General features: G+C 36.1%; 2 protein-coding genes and 1 long non-coding RNA gene across 3 annotated transcripts in view; 1 reads left to right on the top strand and 2 right to left on the bottom strand.

The window, feature by feature from the left end:
• LOC136027177 (uncharacterized) overlaps positions 1-2,085 on the bottom strand; it is a 12,437-nt gene extending 10,352 nt beyond the window's left edge. Inside the window, exon 1 of the long non-coding RNA XR_010617513.1 lies at positions 2,008-2,085. This is a non-coding gene — a long non-coding RNA (uncharacterized LOC136027177). The remainder of the gene's footprint in view (positions 1-2,007) is intronic.
• LOC136027188 (tRNA N6-adenosine threonylcarbamoyltransferase, mitochondrial-like) overlaps positions 1-22,686 on the bottom strand; it is a 373,253-nt gene that overhangs the window by 296,667 nt on the left and 53,900 nt on the right. The gene's annotated exons all lie outside the window — the stretch shown is intronic.
• LOC136027189 (putative N-acetylated-alpha-linked acidic dipeptidase) overlaps positions 15,966-22,686 on the top strand; it is a 25,169-nt gene continuing 18,448 nt past the window's right edge. Inside the window, exon 1 of the mRNA XM_065704203.1 lies at positions 15,966-16,873. Coding sequence (XP_065560275.1) covers positions 16,834-16,873 — 40 coding nt within the window. The 5' untranslated portion in view covers positions 15,966-16,833. The remainder of the gene's footprint in view (positions 16,874-22,686) is intronic.

Here is a 22,686-nt window from a genome sequence, read left to right as displayed (position 1 = left end):
AAAAAATTATGATTCTCGCCTAATAATGGTAGAAGGGACCCCTGCTTTATGATAAATTTGCCCTTTTACTTTGAAAGTAGACATAAATTGATCTGATTTTCGATTTGGGCTCCAACGACGTCATTTGGAAACATGAGTTGTATTGTCTGATTTTTGACAAAAAACGCTTAGATTCTGACGTAGTTCCAGTAAGGAAAGTCTTCAATGGCTCTGGTGGTGCAGCCAATAGAGGAAGTTTAACTTTTCCTGAGGCGCAACACATTCCCATTGTTTCACCATTGAATTTCAAGGCCTTGCAATAGGGACAAATTTTAGACATTGTCCCGATTTGAACACAGCTACTCAAGCTATAATCATCGACTGGGTTGTACCTGAATGCCAGGCGATAACTTTCAGATTGCTCTGATTCCTCGGCACGCTTTCTTTTCTTACTTTCTCTATCAGCAGCAAGCCTGATTTCTTGCTGTTCTTGTAATCCTCGGCCCGCCTTCTTTTTTCACATTCTCTTTTAGCAGCAAGTCTGCTTCTGCGTTGCTCTGGTAGTTCCTCGGCATGCTTTCTTTTTTCACTTTCTCTTTTAGCAGCAAGTCTGCTTTCGCGTTGCTCTGGTAGTTCCTCGGCATGCTTTCTTTTTTCACTTTCTCTTTTAGCAGCAAGTCTGCTTTCGCGTTGCTCTGGTAGTTCCTCGGCATGCTTTTCTTTTTTCACATTCTCTTTTAGCAGCAAGTCTGCTTCTGCGTTGCTCTGGTAGTTCCTCGGCATGCTTTCTTGTTTCACATTCTCTTTTAGCAGCAAGTCTGCTTCTGCGTTGCTCTGGTAGTTCCTCGGCATGCTTTCTTTTTTCACTTTCTCTTTTAGCAGCAAGTCTGCTTTCCGCGTTGCTCTGGTAGTTCCTCGGCATGCTTTCTTTTTTCACATTCTCTTTTAGCAGCAAGTCTGCTTCTGCGTTGCTCTGGTAGTTCCTCGGCATGCTTTCTTTTTTCACATTCTCTTTTAGCAGCAAGTCTGCTTCTGCGTTGCTCTGGTAGTTCCTCGGCATGCTTTCTTTTTTCACTTTCTCTTTTAGCAGCAAGTCTGCTTTCGCGTTGCTCTGGTAGTTCCTCGGCACGCTTTCTTTTCTGACTTTCTCTATCACCAGCAAGTTTTTTGGCATAGACTCTTGAGCATCTTCATCGGCTTTTGCCATTGTAAGTTCATCAGTCATTTTAAACTTAAACATTAATAGATTTCTATGTGTCATTCTAACATTGATGTTAGAAAAAAATTTTACGTACCAAGCATGCAAACACTCGACAATTTATAATAAAACTCAAAATTATAAATATCTGTTATAAGGTTTTCGGAATTACTTTAATCTATTGTCAAAATATATAGAAATATTTATGCAATTACCAGTTTCTACATTTTTAGTTTCAGTTTGCTTTTCAGTTTTAGTTTCATTTTTATATATATTTAAGATATAATCTGGCGTAACGGACAGACAACTTATTTTTATATATATAGATATATATATATATGTTTTTAACTACGTAAAACTTGCGAATATACAACATTCTTTGCTGTCCCATTGTCTGTGCATATAAATAGATTGTCAGGTTTACCGACTCTTGAACATGCAACATATAATGGTCCATGGGAAAACAATCCGTATTCAGATCTATAAGTCTGCTTTCGCGTTGCTCTGGTAGTTCCTCGGCACGCTTTCTTTTCTGACTTTCTCTATCACCAGCAAGTTTTTTGGCATAGACTCTTTGAGCATCTTCATCAGTCATTATAAACTTAAGCATTAATAGAATTCTACACGAACATCCGTCTTATATAACTTGAATGACGTCACGCCTTCAAAGCAAAAATGATGCCTTCAAAGCAAAAATGATGGCAGCTAATTTCATGACGTCAGCCGAAACATGACGGCGAACATATGTCTTATATAACTTGAATGACGTCACCTTCAAAGCAAAAATGACGGCAACTAATTTCATGACGTCAGCCGAAACATGACGTCACCTGACACATCCATCCACACATCCATCCACACATCCATCCACAGACAACTTATTTTTTATATATATAGATATATATATATATATATATATATATATATATATATATATTAGCTGTTGGGGGTGGCACTTCGCGCCGCCCCAACACCTAGTTGGTGGGGGCGTTTCTCCCCCCCCCCCCCCCCCCCCCCCGCGCGTAAGTCGTTACGCGCCATTGAAGTTGTGTCCCTATGTCCCACCTGTGAATATAGATAGATATATATATCTATATATATAAAAATAAGTTGTCTGTGGATGGATGTGTGGATGGATGTGTGGATGGATGTGTCAGGTGACGTCACCTGAAAAAACTGGATTAGGTGACGTCAAAACTGAAAAAACTAAAAAAAGGCAAAAACTACAAAAAAAACTAAAAACTAATAAAAAAAATAAAAAAGCTAAAAAACTAAAAAAACTATAAAGGTAAAAACCAATAAAAAACTAAAAAAAAAACTGAAAAAACTAAAAAAAGGCAAAAACTACAAAAAAAAAACTAAAAACTAATAAAAAAAGTAAAAAAGCTAAAAAACTAAAAAAACTAAAAAAACTAAAAAAAGGTAAAAAACTATAAAAAAATAAAAAATAAAAAAAAAACTAAAAAAAAAGGAAAAAAAACTGAAAAATAAGCTAAAATAAAGGTAAAAACCAATAAAAAACTAAAAAAAAAAGGAAAAAAACTAATAAATGACGACACTCAAAGAGAAAGCGACCAGGACAAAAAACTAAAAAAAAAGGCAAAAAACTATAAAAAAACTAAAACTAATAAAAAAAATAAAAAAGCTAAAAAACTAAAAAAACTAAAAAAAGGTAAAAAACTAAAAAAACTAAAAACTAAAAAAAAACTAAAAAAGGTAAAAACTAAAAGAACTAAAAAAGAAAAAAAATAAATGGCGACACTCAAGAGAAAGCGACCAGGACAAAAGGAATGTTCGATTAGCAATCAACAAAGCACCGGGACACAGGGAGTATAAATGACGACCAGGACACAAGTAAAAAAAAAAATTAACAAAACTAAAAAGAAGGTAAAAACTACAAAAAACTAAAAAGAAAAAAAAACTAAAAACTAATAAAAAAACTAAAAAATCTAAAAATCTAAATAAACTAAAAAGAAAAAAAAAGGAAAAAAATAAAGGAGGAAAAACCAAAACTAAAAAACGAATGTATATACAGACCGGTACACCGGGATACAAATGACGACCGGGGACACAGGGAATATAAATAACGACCGGGGACACAGGGACACAACTACAACGGGGGACACCGGGGGAAACAGGGGGATATAAATGACGACCGGGACAAAAAAACTAAAAAGAAATAAAAACTAAAAACTAATAAAAAAAACTAAAAAATCTAAAAATCTAAATAAGCTAAAAAAGAAAAAAAAAAGGAAAAAAATAAAGGAGAAAAACAAAACTAAAAAACGAATGTATATACAGACCGGGACACCGGGATACAAATGATGACCGGGACCCCGGGACACAGGGAATATAAATGACGACCGGGACACAGGGACACAACTACAACGGGGACACCCGGGGGGAAACAGGGGGATAACCTGACAATCTATTTATATGCAAAGACCAATGGGACAGCAAAAGAATGTTGTATATTCGCAAGTTTTACGTAGTTAAAACCATATATATATATATATATCTATATTCACAGGTGGGACATAGGGACACAACTACAATGGCGCGTAACTATTATGGCGCGTAACGACTTACGCGCGCGGGGGGGCTTGGGAGGGGGCGCGAAGCGCCCCCACCAACTAGGTGTTGGGGTGGCGCGAAGCGCCACCCCAACAGCTAGTATATATATATATATATATATATATATATATATATATATATATATATATATATATATATATATATTATATATATATATATATGGTTTTAACTACGTAAAACTTGCGAATATACAACATTCTTTGCTGTCCCATTGTCTTTGCATATAAATAGATTGTCAGGTTTACCGACTCTTGAACATGCAACATATAATGGTCCATGGGAAAACAATCTGTATTCAGATCTATACCTCATGATTCTAATGATTGCCCTTGAGCTTTGTTGATGGTGATTGCTAATCGACCATTCCCTGTCCCGGTGTCCCGGTCGTCATTTATATCCCCCTGTTTCCCCCGGTGTCCCCGTTGTAGTTGTGTCCCTGTGTCCCGGTCGTCATTTATATTCCCTGTGTCCCGGTCGTCATTTGTATCCCGGTGTCCCGGTCTGTATATACATTCGTTTTTTAGTTTTGTTTTTTCTCCTTTATTTTTTTCCTTTTTTTTTCTTTTTTAGTTTATTTAGATTTTTAGATTTTTTAGTTTTTTTTATTAGTTTTTAGTTTTTTTTCTCTTTTTTTTGTAGTTTTTACCTTCTTTTTAGTTTTGTTAGTTTTTTTTTTACTTATGTCCTGGTCGTCATTCATACTCCCTGTGTCCCGGTGCTTTGTTGATTGCTAATCGAACATTCCTTTTGTCCTGGTCGCTTTCCTCTTTGAGTGTCGTCATTTATTTTTTTCTTTTTTAGTTCTTTTAGTTTTTACCTTTTTTAGTTTTTTTTAGTTTTTTAGATGAAAATTTTTTTTAGTTTTTTCCTTTTTTTCTTTTTAGTTTTTTTATTGGTTTTTACCTTTATTTTAGCTTATTTTTCAGTTTTTTTCCTTTTTTTTTAGTTTTTTTTTATTTTTTATTTTTTTTAGTTTTTAACCTTTTTTTAGTTTTTTTAGTTTTTTTAGTTTTTTAGCTTTTTTACTTTTTTTATTAGTTTTTAGTTTTTTTTGTAGTTTTTGCCTTTTTTTTAGTTTTTTTCAGTTTTTTTTTAGTTTTTTATTGGTTTTTACCTTTATTTTAGCTTATTTTTCAGTTTTTTTCCTTTTCTTTAGTTTTTTTTTTAGTTTTAAGTTTTTTTAGTTTTTTACCTTTTTTATTTTTTTAGTTTTTTTAGTTTTTTAGCTTTTTTATTTTTTTTATTAGTTTTTATTTTTTTTTTGTAGTTTTTGCCTTTTTTTCGTTTTTTTAGTTTTTTAGCTTTTTTATTAGTTTTAGTTTTTTTGTAGTTTTTTGCCTTTTTTTAGTTTTTTTCTTTTTAGTTTTTTTGTAGTTTTTACCTTCTTTTTAGTTTTGTTAGTTTTTTTTTTTACTTATGTCCTGGTCGTCATTTATACTCCCTGTGTCCCGGTGCTTTGTTGATTGCTAATCGAACATTCCTTTTGTCCTGGTCGCTTTCTCTTTGAGTGTCGTCATTTATTTTTTCTTTTTAGTTCTTTTAGTTTTTACCTTTTTTAGTTTTTTTTTAGTTTTTTAGATGAAAATTTTTTTTAGTTTTTTCCTTTTTTTCTTTTTAGTTTTTTATTGGTTTTTACCTTTATTTTAGCTTATTTTTCAGTTTTTTCCTTTTTTTTTAGTTTTTTTATTTTTTATTTTTTTTAGTTTTTTACCTTTTTTTTAGTTTTTTTAGTTTTTTTAGTTTTTTAGCTTTTTTACTTTTTTTATTAGTTTTTAGTTTTTTTTGTAGTTTTTGCCTTTTTTTTAGTTTTTTTCAGTTTTTTTTTTTAGTTTTTTATTGGTTTTTTACCTTTATTTTAGCTTATTTTTCAGTTTTTTCCTTTTTTTAGTTTTTTTTAGTTTTTAGTTTTTTACCTTTTTTTAGGTTTTAGTTTTTTTTTTAGTTTTTTAGCTTTTTTATTTTTTTTATTAGTTTTTAGTTTTTTTTGTAGTTTTTGCCTTTTTTTAGTTTTTTTAGTTTTTTAGCTTTTTTATTAGTTTTTAGTTTTTTTTGTAGTTTTTGCCTTTTTTTAGTTTTTTTTAGTTTTTTAGCTTTTTTATTTTTTTTATTAGTTTTTAGTTTTTTTTGTAGTTTTTTGCCTTTTTTTAGTTTTTTCAGTTTTCAGTTTTGTCACCTGATCCAGTTTTTTCAGGTGACGTCACCTGATCCACAGATCCACACACAGACAACTTATTTTTATATATATAGATATGTGCTGGGTAGAGAATTTAGAGTGGCGAAACCCTATATAGGCCAGTGTATTCTCCTGATGAGCCCTTATGTTGGGTGTTGCCTCTGAATTATTTGTCTATATTATTTTTTCTATTGTTTGGTAAATGACGACTTATACTTATTGACGACATGACTGCCTGTCCATGGATTATTCTTTATGGTTGATTGTGTGTGGCTATGCTGTTTTGACCTATGTGATTGTATGGATGAGTAGGGTTAAGGCCTCATTCAAGTGCTGGTCTATATTAATCACTAATTTAGGAAAACAGTCTTCCTTTTCTCCTTCTGTCTCTCTTTTTTTTTTTTTTTTTTTTTTTTTTTTTTTTTTTTTTTTTGTGTTTGTGCTGTAGCATTGGTGATTTCTCTTTTCATGATATATATATATATGTTTTTAACTACGTAAAACTTGCGCCGCCCCCCGCACGTAAGTCGTTACGCGCCATTGTAGTTGTGTCCCTGTGTCCCACCTGTGAATATAGAAAGATATATATATAGAAAGATATATATATATATATATATATATATATATATATATATATATATATATATATATATATATATATATATGTTTTTAACTACGTAAAACTTGCGAATATACAACGTTCTTCGATGTCCATTGTCTGTGCATATAAATAGATTGTCAGGTTTACCGACTCTTGAACATGCAACATAAAATTGTCCATGGGAAAAACAATCCGTATTCAGATCTATACCTGATTATTCCAATGATTACCCTTGAGCTTTGTTGATGGTGATTGCTAATCGAACATTCCCTGTGTCCCCGTCGTCATTTATATATCCCCCTGTGCCCCCGGCATCCCCCTTGTAGTTGTGTCCCTGTGTCCCGGTCGTCATTTATATTCCCAGTATCCCGGTCGTCATTTGTGTCCCAGTGTCCCAGTCTGTAATTTCTCTTTGAGCGTCCCAGTCGTCATTTATATTCCCTGTGTCCCGGTGTCCCGGTCGTCATTTGTGTCCCGGTGTCCCCGTCTGTAATTTATCTTTGAGTGTCCCGGTCGTCATTTATATCTCCCTCGCTTTTGCTCGCTGCTATGATAACAACAATAACAAGGACAGAAAAATGAATAATAAAATGAGGACACATAGCTCTTCACTAAGTCGACAACGATCTGACTATGAAGCCGTTTTACAATATTAAATTGTAAAAGTTTGGTAGTTTCTTTTTTTCTTAGACCGAATAAAAAATTTCCTGACTTGATCGTTTTATAGCATTTCTTACGATAAGAACAAGCTTCAGAAGAAAAAAATACTACAATGGTGACAGCTCTGCATTTTCAACTATTCGTAGGATGTGTTTGTTTGTAAACTCACTTTCTTATGTACTTTTAAAATGGATAGATTTATAACTTTTTAGTTATTTCTTTAAAAGGGTTTAAAAATTGTTCGCTTTCATTTATCAAGCAATCCAGACTAAAAGGTTTACAGCATCGGAACAAAAAATGGAAACAAATTCAGATATTGTGGGTAAATCGTTGGAACTAATGAATGTTTATTGGCAAACCGTCACAAATATCAAGACAAAAGAAAAGTTAAGATAAAAAAATCGTAAATCATAACAGACGATATATATATCGTCTATTGGGGGCGCTTCGCGCCACCCCAACACCTAGTTGGTGGGGGCACTTTGCCCCCCCCCCGGCGCGTAAGTCGTTACGCGCCATATTAGTTTACGTGCCATTGCAGTTGTGTCCCTGTGTCCCACCTGTGAATATAGATATATATATATATATATATATATATATATATATATATATATATTATATATATATATATATATATATATATATATATATATATATATATATATATATACTAGCTGTTGGGGGTGGCGCTTCGCGCCCCGCAAGCCCCCCGCGCGCGTAAGTCGTTTCGCACCATATTAGTTACGCGCCATTGTAGTTGTGTCCCTGTGTCCCACCTGTGAATAGAGATAGATATAAATATATGTTTTTAACTACGTAAAACATGCGAATATACAACATTCTTCGCTGTCCCATTGTCTGTGCATATAAATAGATTGTCAGGTTTACTGACTCTTGAACATGCAACATATAATTGTCCATGGGAAAAACAATCCGTGTTCAGATCTATACCTCATTATTCTAATGATGTGTCCCTGTGTCCCGGTCGTCATTTATATTCCCTGTGTCCCGGTCGTCATTTGTGTCCCGGTGTCCCAGTTTGTAATGAAATTAGTTGTCGTCATTTTTGCTTTGACGGTGACGTCATTCAAGTTATATAAAACATATGTTCACGTAGACATTCTTGGCTGCCCCATTGTCTGTGCATATAAATAGATTGTCAGGTTTGCCGACTCTTGAACATGCAACATATAATTGTCCATGGGAAAAACAATCTGTATTCAGATCTATACCTCATTATTCTAATGATTGCCCTTGAGCTTTGTTGATGGTGATTGCTAATCGAACATTCCCTGTTTCCCCGTCGTCATTTATATATCCCCCTGTGCCCCCCAGCGTACCCGTTGTAGTTGTTTCCCTGTGTCCGGTCGTCATTTGTGTCCTGGTGTCCCAGTCTGTAATTTCTCTTTGAGTGTCGCGGTCGTCATTTATATTCCCTGTGTCCCGGTGTCCGGTCGGTCATTTTTGTCCCGGTCGTCATTTGTGTTCCTTGTGTCCCGGTCGTCATTTGTGTCCCGGTGTCCCGGTCTGTAATTTCTCTTTGAGTGTCCTGGTCGTCATTTATATTCCCTGTGTCCCGGTCGTCATTTGTGTCCTGGTGCTTTGTTGATGATGATTGCTAATCGAACATTCCTTGTGTCCCGGTCACTTTCTCTTTGAGTGTCCCGGTTGCCATTTATATTCCCTATGTCCCGGTGTCCCGGTCGTCATTTGTGTCCCGATGTCCCGGTCTGTAATTTCTTCAGTCGACAAACATGACGTCGGTCGACACAAAAACATGACGTCACTTGACAGACACACAGACAACTTATTTTTATATATACTAGCTGTTGGGGTGGCGCTTCGCGCCACCCCAACACCTAGTTGGTGGGGCACTTCGCGCCCCCCCAAGCCCCCCCGCGCGCGTAAGTCGTTACGCGCCATTGTAGTTGTGTCCCTGTGTCCCACCTGTGAATATAGATAGATTTATTTATGTGTTTCAAACTACGTAAAAATTGCGAATATACAACATTCTTGGCTTTCCCATTGTCTGTTTATATTCAAAGCCGTATGTGCTAATAATGACGTCATATGCAAACGCTCTTTTTACAAAAAAAAAAAAACATGCATACACACGACTCGTTTTTATATAGATAGATAGATAGATAGATACAATACAAATTAACTGCGTAAAACTTGCGATATAAAAACATTCTTCGCTATCCAATTGTCGCTGCATATAAATAGATTGTCAGGTTTACCGACCCTCGAACATGCAACGTACAATTGTCCATGGGAAAAACAATCAGTATTAAAATCTATACCACATTTTTCTAATGATTGACTTGAGCTTTGTTAATGGTGATTGCAAATGCCAATCGAATTGGGAATTGCAATCTTTTAAATTGAAAAGGTAGATCCGTTGGAATCATGGAATGCGAGGAATAAGAACAGCCTCACCCTCAAAAGGCCCTGTCAAGATTGTGGCCTCTATTAGGTTTTCCATTGTTTTTTTTACGGCAAGTCGCGTGCCATTGCAAAGCTTTGGTGGGTTGATATTTCTTAAAAGTATTATTGGTACGCCTATTTTTAGTTGTAGCACGTGTGTTGGAAACCCTGAAGGATCTATGGAATTTAAAAATTCAGATGGATAATTAACCGCTTCATTTGGTTCCAAAACTGTGTCGACTTACTTGTAAAGGACTGCCTGGTCTCGAATCTTGGTCAAAACAATATTGTTGATTTCGTGGAACGTCTATATTTTTGGGTGTGCGAGAATCGCTCTTTCACTTAGCCATTTATTATTTTTATAATTTTTTAGAATATTCGGAAATACTTTTTCAATCAATTCATTTTTTGGACGTCACTAAATTACAGAAATCAGCAGGTAGTTGTATACGTCCTGAAATTGAGTCTACTGGGAGCTTTCCGTTTCCAATTGCCAGCAATTGATCTGAAAATGTTTGACCAGAGTCATCATTTTGCAATCGGACACGCATATTTGTAGTTAATTTAATATTTTTACGTGTGCCCATAAATTAGAATTTTTCAGGCAAGGCATTCATTTCCTTGCTGTTCTTTTGATTCCTCGGCACGCTTTCTTTTCTGACTTTCTCTATCAGCAGCAAGTTTTTTGGCATAGACTCTTGCCGATGAGCATCTTCATCGGCTTTTGGCCATGTAAGTTCATCAGTCATTTTAAACTTAAACATTAATAGATTTCTACGTGAACATATATGTCTTAAATATCTTTAATGACGTCACCGTCATAGCAAAAATGACGACAACTAACTTCATGACGTCAGTCGACACAGAAACATGACGTCACCTGACACACAGACAGACAACTTATTTTTATATATATAGAAGACTAGCTGTTGAGGGGTATACTAGCTAGTATATATACTAGCTGTTTGGGGCTTGGGGGCGCTTGGCCCCCAAGCCCCAAACATATATATATATATATATATATATATATATATATATATATATATATATATATATATATATATATATATATATATAACTTGCAAATATACAACATTCTTCGCTGTCCCATTGTCTGTACATATAAATAGATTGTCAGGTTTACCGACTCTTGAACATGCAACATATAATTGTCCATGGGAAAAACAATCCGTATTCAGATCTATACCTCATTATTCTAATGATTGCCCTTGAGCTTTGTTGATGGTGATTGCTTATCAAACATTCCCTGTGTCCCCATCGTCATTTATATATCCCCCTGTGCCCCCCGGCGTCCCCGTTGTAGTTGTGTCCCTGTGTCCCAGTCGTCATTTATAGTCGACAACATGACGTCAGTCGACACACAAACATGACGTCAGTCAACACACACGTCCCAGTCGTCATTTGTGTCCCGGTGTCCTAGTCTGTAATTTCTCTTTGAGTGTCCCGGTCGTCATTTATATTGCCTTTTTTTATTTTTATTTTTTTTTAGTTTTATTTTTCTCCTTTATTTTTCAGTTTTTTCCCTTTTTTTAGTTTTTTTCTTTTTCAGTTTTTAGTTTTTTTATTAGTTTTTAGTTTTTTTTTTTCTTTTTAGTTTTTTTTTGCTGTTTTTACCCTTTTTTTAGTTTTTTTTTAGTTTTTTTTTCTTTTTTAGTTTTAGTTTTTTACACTTTTTTTTAGTTTTTATTTTGTTTTTTACCTTTTTTAGTTTTCTTTTAGTAGTTTTTACCTATTTTTTAGTTTTTTTCAGTTTTTTTTCTTCTTCTTTTGTATTAATGCTAAAGCCAAGGTTCGAACCTGGAACCTCTCGGACCTAGGACCTGGAAAATAACGCTTTACCAACTCAGCTACTTCGGCTTGAATACATTTACCTTTTTTTATTTTTTTTTATTTTTATTTTTTTTTTCGTTTTCTTTTTCTCCTTTATTTGTGAGCAGTTCTTCCACCAGGCAGCAATGTTGCGGCTATTCCGGACGACGCAATTGCCAACGCTATATCATTTTTTGATCAAATTGATGCCAGAATCAGTTTTATCACAAACGTTTTACCAGTACCTCCTGGCGCATCCAAAAAGAAAATTTCTCCAACGTTGTTATCGACACAATGTATTATCGTATCATAAATGTCTTTTTGTTCCGACGTTAACTTGGAAATGTTATTTTGTACATACGACAATAGATCACTCGTACTGTCACTTTGTTCACGATCCAATTCTACACATGTCGAAACAGCAGCGATACGGTTAGTTGAAGGCATTCCCAAATCCTGAAGAGGTTTGTTTGCCATACGTACGCACAAATCTTCTATAATAACTAAAGTGTAGTTATAAATTTCTGATGTAAAATCAAAAGTCATATCTGACGTCTCTAACTGTTTTCGATGGAGTATATCTTCGGGACATTTTTGACTTATATTTTTCCCATAACTCTGTAGGAGCTGATGGAGTGCAAGTTCTGAGTATGATGCCAAACAATACACGAATTTGACTTGGAGTTGACGTTTCGCACGCGTCATTGATGCAGTTTATCCCAGTGTTGGTCATTCTCCAATAAATTCAGACCTTGGCATGCACTACGGTAAGCGTCATGTATAGTACCGTTTATAGTTCTCAAATACTTCAAGGATGTCGGACCGGGTACATTCACCAAAAGCAGGCGTAGAAAGAAGCATTCATGTTGATTGGGGTGAACGGTGTAGACTCTTCCTATCGTGGTTTCTTTGAAGATGGTAGGTTGGCCGTCGACTGACTTAACCTGTTTTCGACGTTCAAATACTTTATTTTTAGTATTCCACGTGTAATATGAAGGCACTTCAGCATACAGCAGTTTTTTTGCAAAAGAATCATTTTTGCAAAGCGAAAAGAAACCGGTTAACTTTGTATCCGGTGGATTCAGGGCTATTTGTTGCACGTTGGTTTCCGAGAAATAAACACGTTGACCATTCTGTAAATGTACCGCTAAATGAACAACAGCTGGACTACGTTCATGTATCGGAAATGAAAGAATTCGCCAAACAGCTTCATTACTGTTTAGGTAGTGCTCTGGTAGTTCCTCGGCACGCTTTCTGTTCTTTCTTTCTCTATCAGCCTCAAGCCTGTTTCCTTGCTGTTCTTTTGATTCCTCGGCACGCTTTCTATTCTTACTTTCTCTATCAGCAGTAAGTTTTTTGGCATAGATTCTTTGAGCATCTTCCTCGGCTGTTGCCATTGTAAGTTCATCAGTCATTTTACAGTTAAACATTAATAGATTTCTACGTGAACGCATGTCTTAAATATCTTTAATGACGTCACCGTCATAGCAGAAATGACGACAACTAACTTCAGCACGTCAGTCAACACACAAACATGACGTCACCTGACAGACAGACCCACACATCCACGGACAACTTATTTTTATATATATAGAAGATAGATAGAAGATATATATTCTATATATATAAAAATAAGTTGTTTGTCTGTGGGTCTGTCGAGTGACGTCATGTCATCATGTCGTCATGAAGTTAGTTGTCGTCATGTTTGTTATGACGATGACGTCATTAAAAGTGTTTAAGAAAATCGTTCAAAGACAAATTTTTAATTGTAAGAAGATCGTGGACGGAAAAATGTTTAATTGTAAAATGACTGAAGAACCTACAATGGCAACAGCCGAGGAAGCTGCTCAAAGAGTCTATGCCAAAAAACTTGCGGCTGATAGAGAAAGTAAGAAAAGAAAGCGTGCCGAGGAATCACAAGAACAGCAAGAAAACAGGCTTGCGGCTAAAGAACGCAAAACCGCGCAGTTATATGAAAATCCACCTGGACAGCGAGAGTCAAAACATATCAAAACTGAAAATGATAGCGATGATGATTGGGTTCGGGATTTTGACTTGGATAAGGTCATCAATGCCTACCAGATTTTAGTTAAAAAAACAAAGGTTCGGCGATATGTATTTCATAGTGACGTTGAAAAATAAAGAAGAAAAAGAAAACGGGAAAAAGAAAAAAGTTAAAAAACTAAAAAAAAAACTAAAAAGAAAAAACACTCAAAGAGAAATTACAGACCGGGACACAAATGACGACCGGAACAGAGGGAATATAAATGACGACCGGGACACTCAAAGAGAAATTACAGACTGGGATACCGGGACACAAATGACGACCAGGACACAGGGAATATAAATGACGACCAGGACACAGGTATTTAAGGATATCGTTCAAAGACAAATTTTTAATTGTAAGAAGATCGTTGAAAGAGAAATTTCTAATTGTAAAATGACTGAAGAACCTACAATGGCAATACCCGAGGAAGCTGCTCAAAACGAATGTATTCAAGCCGAAGTAGCTGAGATGGTAAAGCGTTATGCTTCAGGTTCTAGGTCCGAGAGGCTCCCGGTTTGAACCTTGGCTTTAGCATTAATACAAAAGAAGAAAAAAACTAAAAAAGGTAAAAACTACAAAAAAACTAAGAAGAAAATACTAAAAAATAAAAAAGCTAAAAAAATAAAAAAAAGGTAAAAAAACTAAAAAAGAAAAAAAACTAAAAAAAAACTAAAAAAGGTAAAAACTACAAAAAAAAATAAAAGAAAAAAAAAATGAAAAATAAAGGAGAAAAAGAAAACTAAAAGCCGGGACACAGGGAATATAAATGACGACCGGGACACTCAAAGATAAATTACAGACCGGGACACCGGGACACAAATGACGACCGGGACACAAGGAATATAAATGACGAACGAGACGCTCAAAGAGAAATTACAGACTGGGACACTGGGACCAAATGACGACCGGGATACTGGGAATATAAATGACGACCGGGACACAGGGAATATAAATGACGACCGGGACACAGGGAATGTTCGATTAGCAATCATCATCAACAAAGCTCAAGGGCAATCATTAGAATAATGAGGTATAGATCTGAATACGGATTGTTTTTCCCATGGACAATTTTATGTTGCATGTTCAAAAGTCGGTAAACCTGACAATCTATTTATATGCACCGACAATGGGACATCGAAGAATGTTGTATTTTCGCAAGTTTTACGTAGTTAAAAACATATATATATATATATATATATATATATATATATATATATATAATATATATATATATATATATATATATATATATATAATATATATATATAATATATATATATATATATATAACGAAAAGCGAATCTTTTCTCTTTTATCTATATTCACAGGTGGGACACAGGGACACAACTACAATGGCGCGTAACTAATATAGCGCGTAACGACTTACGCGCGCGGGGGGGGGGGGGGCTTGGGGGGCAAAGCGCCCCCACCAGCTAGGTGTTGGGGTGGCACGAAGCGCCACCCCAACAGCTAGTCTATATATATAAAAATAATTTGTCTGTGTGTCTGTCGAGTGACGTCATGTTTGTGTGTCGACTGACGTCATGTTTGTCGACAGACGAAATTACAGACCGGGACATCGGGACACAAATGACGACCGGGACACCGGGACATAGGGAATATAAATGACGACCGGGACACTCAAAGAGAAAGCGACCAGGACGCAAGGAATGTTCGATTAGCAACCACCATTAACAAAGCACCGGGACACAAATGACGACCGGGACAAAGGGAATATAAATAACGACCAGGACACCCAAAGAGAAATTACAGACCGGGACACCAGAACACAAATGACGACCGGGACACCGGGACACAGGGAATATAAATGACGACCGCGACACTCAAAGAGAAATTACAGACTGGGACACCGGGACACAAATGACGACCGGGACACAGGGAAACAACTACAATGGGGACGCCGGGGGGCACAGGGGGATATATAAATGACGAAGGGGACACAGGGAATGTTCGATTAGCAATAACCACCAACAAAGCACAAGGGCAATCATTAGAATAATGAGGTATAGATCTGAATACAGATTGTTTTTCCCATGGACAATTATATTTTGCAGGTTCAAGAGTCGGTAAACCTGACAACCTTTTTATATGCACAGACAATGGGACAGCGAAGAATGTTGTATATTCGCAAGTTTTACGTAGTTAAAACTATATATATATCTATCTATATTCACAGGTGGGACACAGGTACACAACTACAATGGCGCGTAACCACTATGGCGCGTAACGACTTACGCGCGCTGGGGGGCTTGGGGGGCGCGAAGCGCCCCCACCAACTAGGTGTTGGGGTGGCGTGAACAGCTAGTATATATATATATATATATATATATATATATATATATATATATATATATATATATATATATATATATATATATATATATGCATGTTAATATTAATGCATTACAACAAAAATATTATGATTGTACTTCAACAAGGGTTCACCTGCGCCAAAACAACAGAAAAAGATTTTATAAATCTAAGTAGAAAAACACGCACTGAGATACAATGAAGAAATCTTAAAAAGGAAAACTGTAGTTAAACAAAGGTAAACTAAACTAAAGTAACAAACAGAGATGGACTCATAATAGTGCATTTTTTTGGCAGGGGGGGGGGTCTTCTTCATTCTGTTTTTACTATTTATGTTTCTCTTTTTTTCAATTTTTTAATTTATTTCTTTGTTCCTTTGTTTCGATTCTTAATTCTTTTCAATTTCTCCATTTCATTTAATTTGATACACGTTTAAAGTTGTCCCACATATTTCTTTTCTATTGTGCTGGTGACACTTTGCTGATTATGAAAGGCAAAAAACTCATGATATTTTTTTGTATTTTTATTATATTTCTCTTTAATCTTCCAAGACATAAATCTCGTTTTGCTAGTTTCATAATTCAATATTTGTATTGTCATTTTTTGTTGGTCCTATTTCAGATAATGCTTTCTTGATAATCTGATAATTAGTACCATTCGCCCCTCCCCCCATTGAGATCCGATCGATTTTTAAAAGAAATAACAACACTAGAAACAATTTAAGATGGTATAATCTTATTATCAACATTGGCAGATATGCAACACTCGGAAACACAATGACGATATCCCAGAAATTAATTAGAAATAATTTACCTGTTTTTATATTCCTAGATATTTGCTCAAATGGTGGGACCACCAGCACCAACAGCTTGGCAAGGAGGACTCAATATAACCTACAACTTAGGAACCAAGCTTCGTAACTCTGGTTGGAGGATTCGTCTGGAAGTGAACAATGAACTGAAAGAAGCAAAAACTATAACGTCATTGGAAAAATGGTTGGAGCAGTCGAACCTGATCGTTATATACTTCTAGGTACTGTGTTGCAAGGTTACACTGGGGAAAGAGCTTATGCTTAAAAGGAGATATAGACATGGGAATAGATAATATTTACCCGGGTTGTAGCTAGGAACCTAGCAAGAGACGATCACACCCCATAGTAAAAACTAAATAACCCATAAGAACAGTGAGATCAAAACAAGAAGTACACTATTAGAACCGCCTTGTCCACAACCCCTGTATAGAAATTTTACCGCCTCTTGGCCTGAAAATTAAGAAAAGTGGCTGCAGCAACAATATTCTACAAATACGACGCCTTTTATTCTTTCCATTTTTTTCTCCTCAAGCTGGCTGGCCACTGGAAATCATAGGGAGCTATATAAATGGTTCATTTAAGTTAATTTGCTACATCTAGTGCCTTTTGTAATTAAAAATAAAATACTTTTTAAAATAGAATCAATTTTGACAAAAAAAACTGCATTTTCGTGTACGGACGTGATGAATGCCGTTATAATCAAATCATATAGGTTACTAGCTGTTGGGGTGGCGCTTCGCGCCACCCCAACACCTAGTTGGTGGGGGCGCTTCGCGCCACCAAGCCCCCCCCCCCCGCGCGTAAGTCGTTACGCGCCATATTAGTTACGCGCCATTGTAGTTGTGTCCCTGTGTCCCACCTGTGAATATAGATAGATGTATATATATTTTTAACTACGTAAAACTTGCGAATATACAACATTCTTGGCTGTCCCATTGTCTGTGCATATAAATAGATTGTCAGGTTTACCGACTCTTGAACATGACACATATAATTGTCCATGGGAAAAACAATCTGTATTCAGATCTATACCTCACTATTCTAATGATTGCCCTTGAGCTTTGTTGATGGTGATTGCTAATCGAACATTCCCTGTGTCCCCGTCGTCATTTATATATCCCCTGTGCCCCCCGGCGTCCCCTTTGTAGTTGTTTCCCTGTGTCCCGGTCGTCATTTGTGTCCCGGTGTCCCAGTCTGTAATTTCTCTTTGAGTGTCGCGGTCGTCATTTATATTCCCTGTGTCCCGGTCGTCATTTTTGTCCCGGTCGTCATTTGTGTTCCGGTTTCCCGGTCTGTAATTTCTCTTTGAGTATCCTGGTCGTCATTTATATTCCCTGTGTCCCGGTCGTCATTTGTGTCCCGGTGCTTTGTTGATGGTGACTGTCACCATCACTATTCTAATTCTAATGATTGCCCTTGAGGCATTTGCCCTTGATTGCCCGGTCGTCATTTGTGTTCCGGTGTCCCGGTCTGTAATTTCTCTTTGAGTATCCTGGTCGTCATTTATATTCCCTGTGTCCCGGTCGTCATTTGTGTCCCGGTGCTTTGTTGATGGTGACTGTCACCATCACTATTCTAATTCTAATGATTGCCGTTGAGCTTTGTTGATGGTGATTGCTAATCGAACATTCCCTGTGTCCCCGTCGTCATTTATATATCCCCCTGTGCCCCCCGGCGTCCCCTTTGTAGTTGTTTCCCTGTGTCCCGGTCGTCATTTGTGTCCCGGTGTCCCAGTCTGTAATTTCTCTTTGAGTGTCGCGGTCGTCATTTATATTCCCTGTGTCCCGGTCGTCATTTTTGTCCCGGTCGTCATTTGTGTTCCGGTGTCCCGGTCTGCAATTTCTCTTTGAGTATCCTGGTCGTCATTTATATTCCCTGTGTCCCGGTCGTCATTTGTGTCCCGATGTCCCGGTCTGTAATTTCGTCAGTCGACAAACATGACGTCAGTCGACACACAAACATGACGTCACTCGACAGACTTATTTTTATATATATAGACTAGCTGTTGGGGTGGCGCTTCGTGCGACCCCAACACCTAGTTGGTGGGGGCGCTTCGCGTCCCCCCCAAAGCCCCCCCGCGCGCGTAAGTCGTTACACGCCATATTAGTTACACGCCATTGTAGTTGTGTCCCTGTGTCCCCACCTGTGAATATAGATATATATACATATATATATATATATATATATATATATATATATATATATATATATATATATATATATATATATATATTAGCTGTTGGGGTTGGGGTATATATGTTTTTAACTACGTAAAACTCGCGAATATACAACATTCTTCGCTGTCCCATTGTCTGTGCATATAAATAGATTGTCAGGTTTACTGACTCTTGAACATGCAAAATATAATTGTCCATGGGAAAACAATCCGTATTCAGATCTATACCTCATTATTCTAATGATGTGTCCCTGTCGTCATTTATATTCCCTGTGTCCCGGTCGTCATTTGTGTCCCGGTGTCCCAGTTTGTAATTTCTCTTTGAGTGTCCCGGTCGTCATTTATATTCCCTGTTTCTCGGTGTCCCGGTCGTCATTTGTGTCCCGGTGTCCCGGTCTATAATTTCTATTCGAACAATCCCTGTGTCCCGGTCGTTATTTATATATCCCGCCTGTGCCCCCGGCGTCCCCGTTGTAGTTGTGTCCCTGTGTCCCGGTCGTCATTTATATTCCCTGTGTCCCGGTCGTCATTTGTGTCCCGGTGTCCCAGTTTGTAATTTCTCTTTGAGTGTCCCGGTCGTCATTTATATTCCCTGTTTCCGGTGTCCCGGTCGTCATTTGTGTCCCGGTGTCCCGGTCTGTAATTTCTATTCGAACAATCCCTGTGTCCCGGTCGTTATTTATATATCCCGCCTGTGCCCCCGGCGTCCCCGTTGTAGTTGTGTCCCTGTGTCCCGGTCGTCATTTATATTCCCTGTGTCCCGGTCGTGATTTGTGTCCGGGTGTCCCAGTCTGTAATTTCTCTTTGAGGTTCCCAGTCGTCACTTATATTCCCTCTGTCTCGGTCGTCATTTGTGTCCCGGTCTGTAATTTCTCTTTGAGTGTTTTTTCTTTTAAGTTTTTTTTTAGTTTTTTATCTTTTTTCAGTTTTCTTTTTCTTCTTTATTTTTCAGCGTCACTATGAAGTACATATCGACGAACCTTTGTTTTTTTAACTTAAATCTGGTAGGCATTGATGACCTTATCCAAGTCAAAATCCCAAACCCAATCATCATCGCTATCATTTTCAGTTTTGATATGTTTTGACTCTCGCTGTCCAGGTGGATTTTCATCTAACTGCGCGGTTTTGCGTTCAAATACCGTTAATGACGTCACCGTCAAAGCAAAAATGACGACAACTAATTTCATGACGTCAGTCAACACAGAAACATGACGTCACCTGATCCACAGACAGACGGACAGACAACTTATTTATATATATATACTAGCTGTTGGGGTGGCGCTTCGCGCCACCCCAACACCTAGTTGGTGGGGCGCTTCGCGCCCCCCCAAGCCCCCCCGCGCGCGTAAGTCGTTACGCGCCATATTAGTTACGCGCCATTGTAGTTGTGTCCCTATGTCCCACCTGTGAATATAGATATATATATATATATATATATATATATATATATATATATATATATATATATATATATATATATATATATATATATATATATATATATATATATATATATATATATATATATATGTTTTTAACTACGTAAAACTTGCGAATATACAACATTCTTTGCTGTCCCATTGTCTGTGCATATAAATAGATTGTTAGGTTTACCGACTCTTGAACTTGCAACATATATTGGTCCATGGGAAAACAATCCGTATTCAGATCTATACCTCATGATTCTAATGATTGCCCTTGAGCTTTGTTGATGGTGATTGCTAATCGACCACTCCCTGAGTCGCCATCGTCCTTTATATATCCCCCTGTGCACCCCGGCGTCCCCTTTGTAGTTATGTCCCTGTGTCCCGGTCGTCATTTATATTCCTGTGTCCCGGTCGTCATTTGTGTCCCGGTGTTCCAGTCTGTGATTTCTCTTTGAGTGTCCCGGGCGTCATTTATATTCCTTGTGTCCCGGTGTCCCGGTCGTCATTTATATCCCCCTGTGCCCCCCGGCGTCCCCATTGTAGTTGTGTCCCTGTGTCCCGGTCGTCATTTATATTCCCTGTGTCCCGGTCGTCATTTGTATCCCGGTGTCCCGGTCTGTATATACATTCGTTTTTTTAGTTTTGTTTTTTCTCCTTTATTTTTTTCCTTTTTTCTTATTTTTCTTTTTTAGTTTATTTAGATTTTTAGATTTTTTAGTTTTTTTATTAGTTTTTAGTTTTTTTTGTAGTTTTTACCATTTTTTTAGTTTTTTTTTTTTTACTTATGTCCTGGTCGTCATTTATACTCCCTGTGTCCCGGTCGTCATTTGTGTCTCGGTGCTTTGTTGATTGCTAATTTATATTATATTTATATTTATATTTTTTATATTTATTAATATTTTTTTAGTTTTCTTTTTCTCTTATTTTTCAGTTTTTTCCTTTTTTTTAGTTTTTTCTTTTTAGTTTTTAGTTTTTTTTTGTTTTTTACCTTTTTTTAGTTTTTTTTAGTTTTTTAGCTTTTTTAGTTTTTTTATTAGTTTTTAGTTTTTTTTTTAGTTTTTGCCTTTTTTTTAGTTTTTTCAGTTTTTTTTAGTTTTTAGTTTTTTATCTTTTTTTTTAGTTTTTTTTTAGTTTTTTAGCTTTTTTAGTTTTTTTTCTTTTTAGTTTTTTTTGTAGTTTTTACCTTTTTTAGTTTTTTTTCTTCTTTTGTATTAGTGTGAAATAATTCAGACGTCATATGCGGACAAACACGACGTCACTCGACAGACAGACAGACAGACATAACCCACAAACAACTTATTTTTATATATATTTATTCATATTTTTTTAGTTTTCTTTTTCTCTTTTATTTTTCAGTTTTTTTCCTATTTTTTAGTTTTTTTCTTTTTTAGTTTTTAGTTTTTTTTTTAGTTTTTTACCTTTTTTTAGTTTTTTTTAGTTTTTTACCTTTTTTTAGTTTTTTTTAGTTTTTTTTAGTTTTTTTAGTTTTTTAGCTTTTTTAGTTTTTTTATTAGTTTTTATTTTTTTTGTAGTTTTTGCCTTTTTTTATTTTTTTCAGTTTTTTTTTAGTTATTAGATTTTTACCTTTTTTCCCTGAGTCGCCATCGTCATTTATATATCCCCCTGTGCACCCCGGCGTCCCCTTTGTAGTTATGTCCCTGTGTCCCGGTCGTCATTTATATTCCCTATGTCCCGGTCGTCATTTGTGTCCCGGTGTCCCAGTCTGTAATTTCTCTTTGAGTGTCCCGGTCGTCATTTATATTCCTTGTGCCCCGGTCGTCATTTGTGTCCCGGTGTCCCGGTCTGTATATACATTCGTTTTTGAATTGGTCTTTTTTTTAGTTTTTAGTTTTTTACCTTTTTTTAGTTTTTAGTTATACCTCATGATTCTAATGATTGCCCTTGCGCTTTGTTGATGGTGATTGCTAATCGAACATTCCCTGTGTACCCGTCGTCATTTATATATCCCCCTGTGCCCCCCGGCGTCCCCGTTGTAGTTGTGTCTCTGTGTCCCGGTCGTCATTTGTATTCCCTGTGTCCCGGTCGTCATTTGTGTCCCGATGTCCCGGTCTGTATATACATTCGTTTTGAATTGGTATATGATGAAATAAATTTTTGTGTTTTTTCCCCTTTTTTTCTTTTTAGTTTTTTTTATTTTTATTTTTTTTAGTTTTGTTTTTCTCCTTTATTTTTCAGTTTTTTTCCTTTAATTATTTTTTTTCCTTTTTTAGTTTTTTTAGTTTTTTAGCTTTTTTAGTTTTTTTACTGGTTTTTAGTTGTTTTTTTTCTTTTTAGTTTTTTTGTAGTTTTTACCTTTTTTTTAGTTTTTTTAGTTTTTTTTTTACTTTTGTCCTGGTCGTCATTTATATTCCCTGTGTCCCGGTCGTCATTTGTGTCCCGATGCTTTGTTGATGGTGATTGCTAATCGAAC

The sequence above is a fragment of the Artemia franciscana genome, chromosome 5 (assembly GCF_032884065.1).
Source record: "Artemia franciscana chromosome 5, ASM3288406v1, whole genome shotgun sequence".
NCBI classification, from domain to species: domain Eukaryota; kingdom Metazoa; phylum Arthropoda; class Branchiopoda; order Anostraca; family Artemiidae; genus Artemia; species Artemia franciscana.
This window is presented reverse-complemented; position numbering and strand designations above follow the sequence as displayed.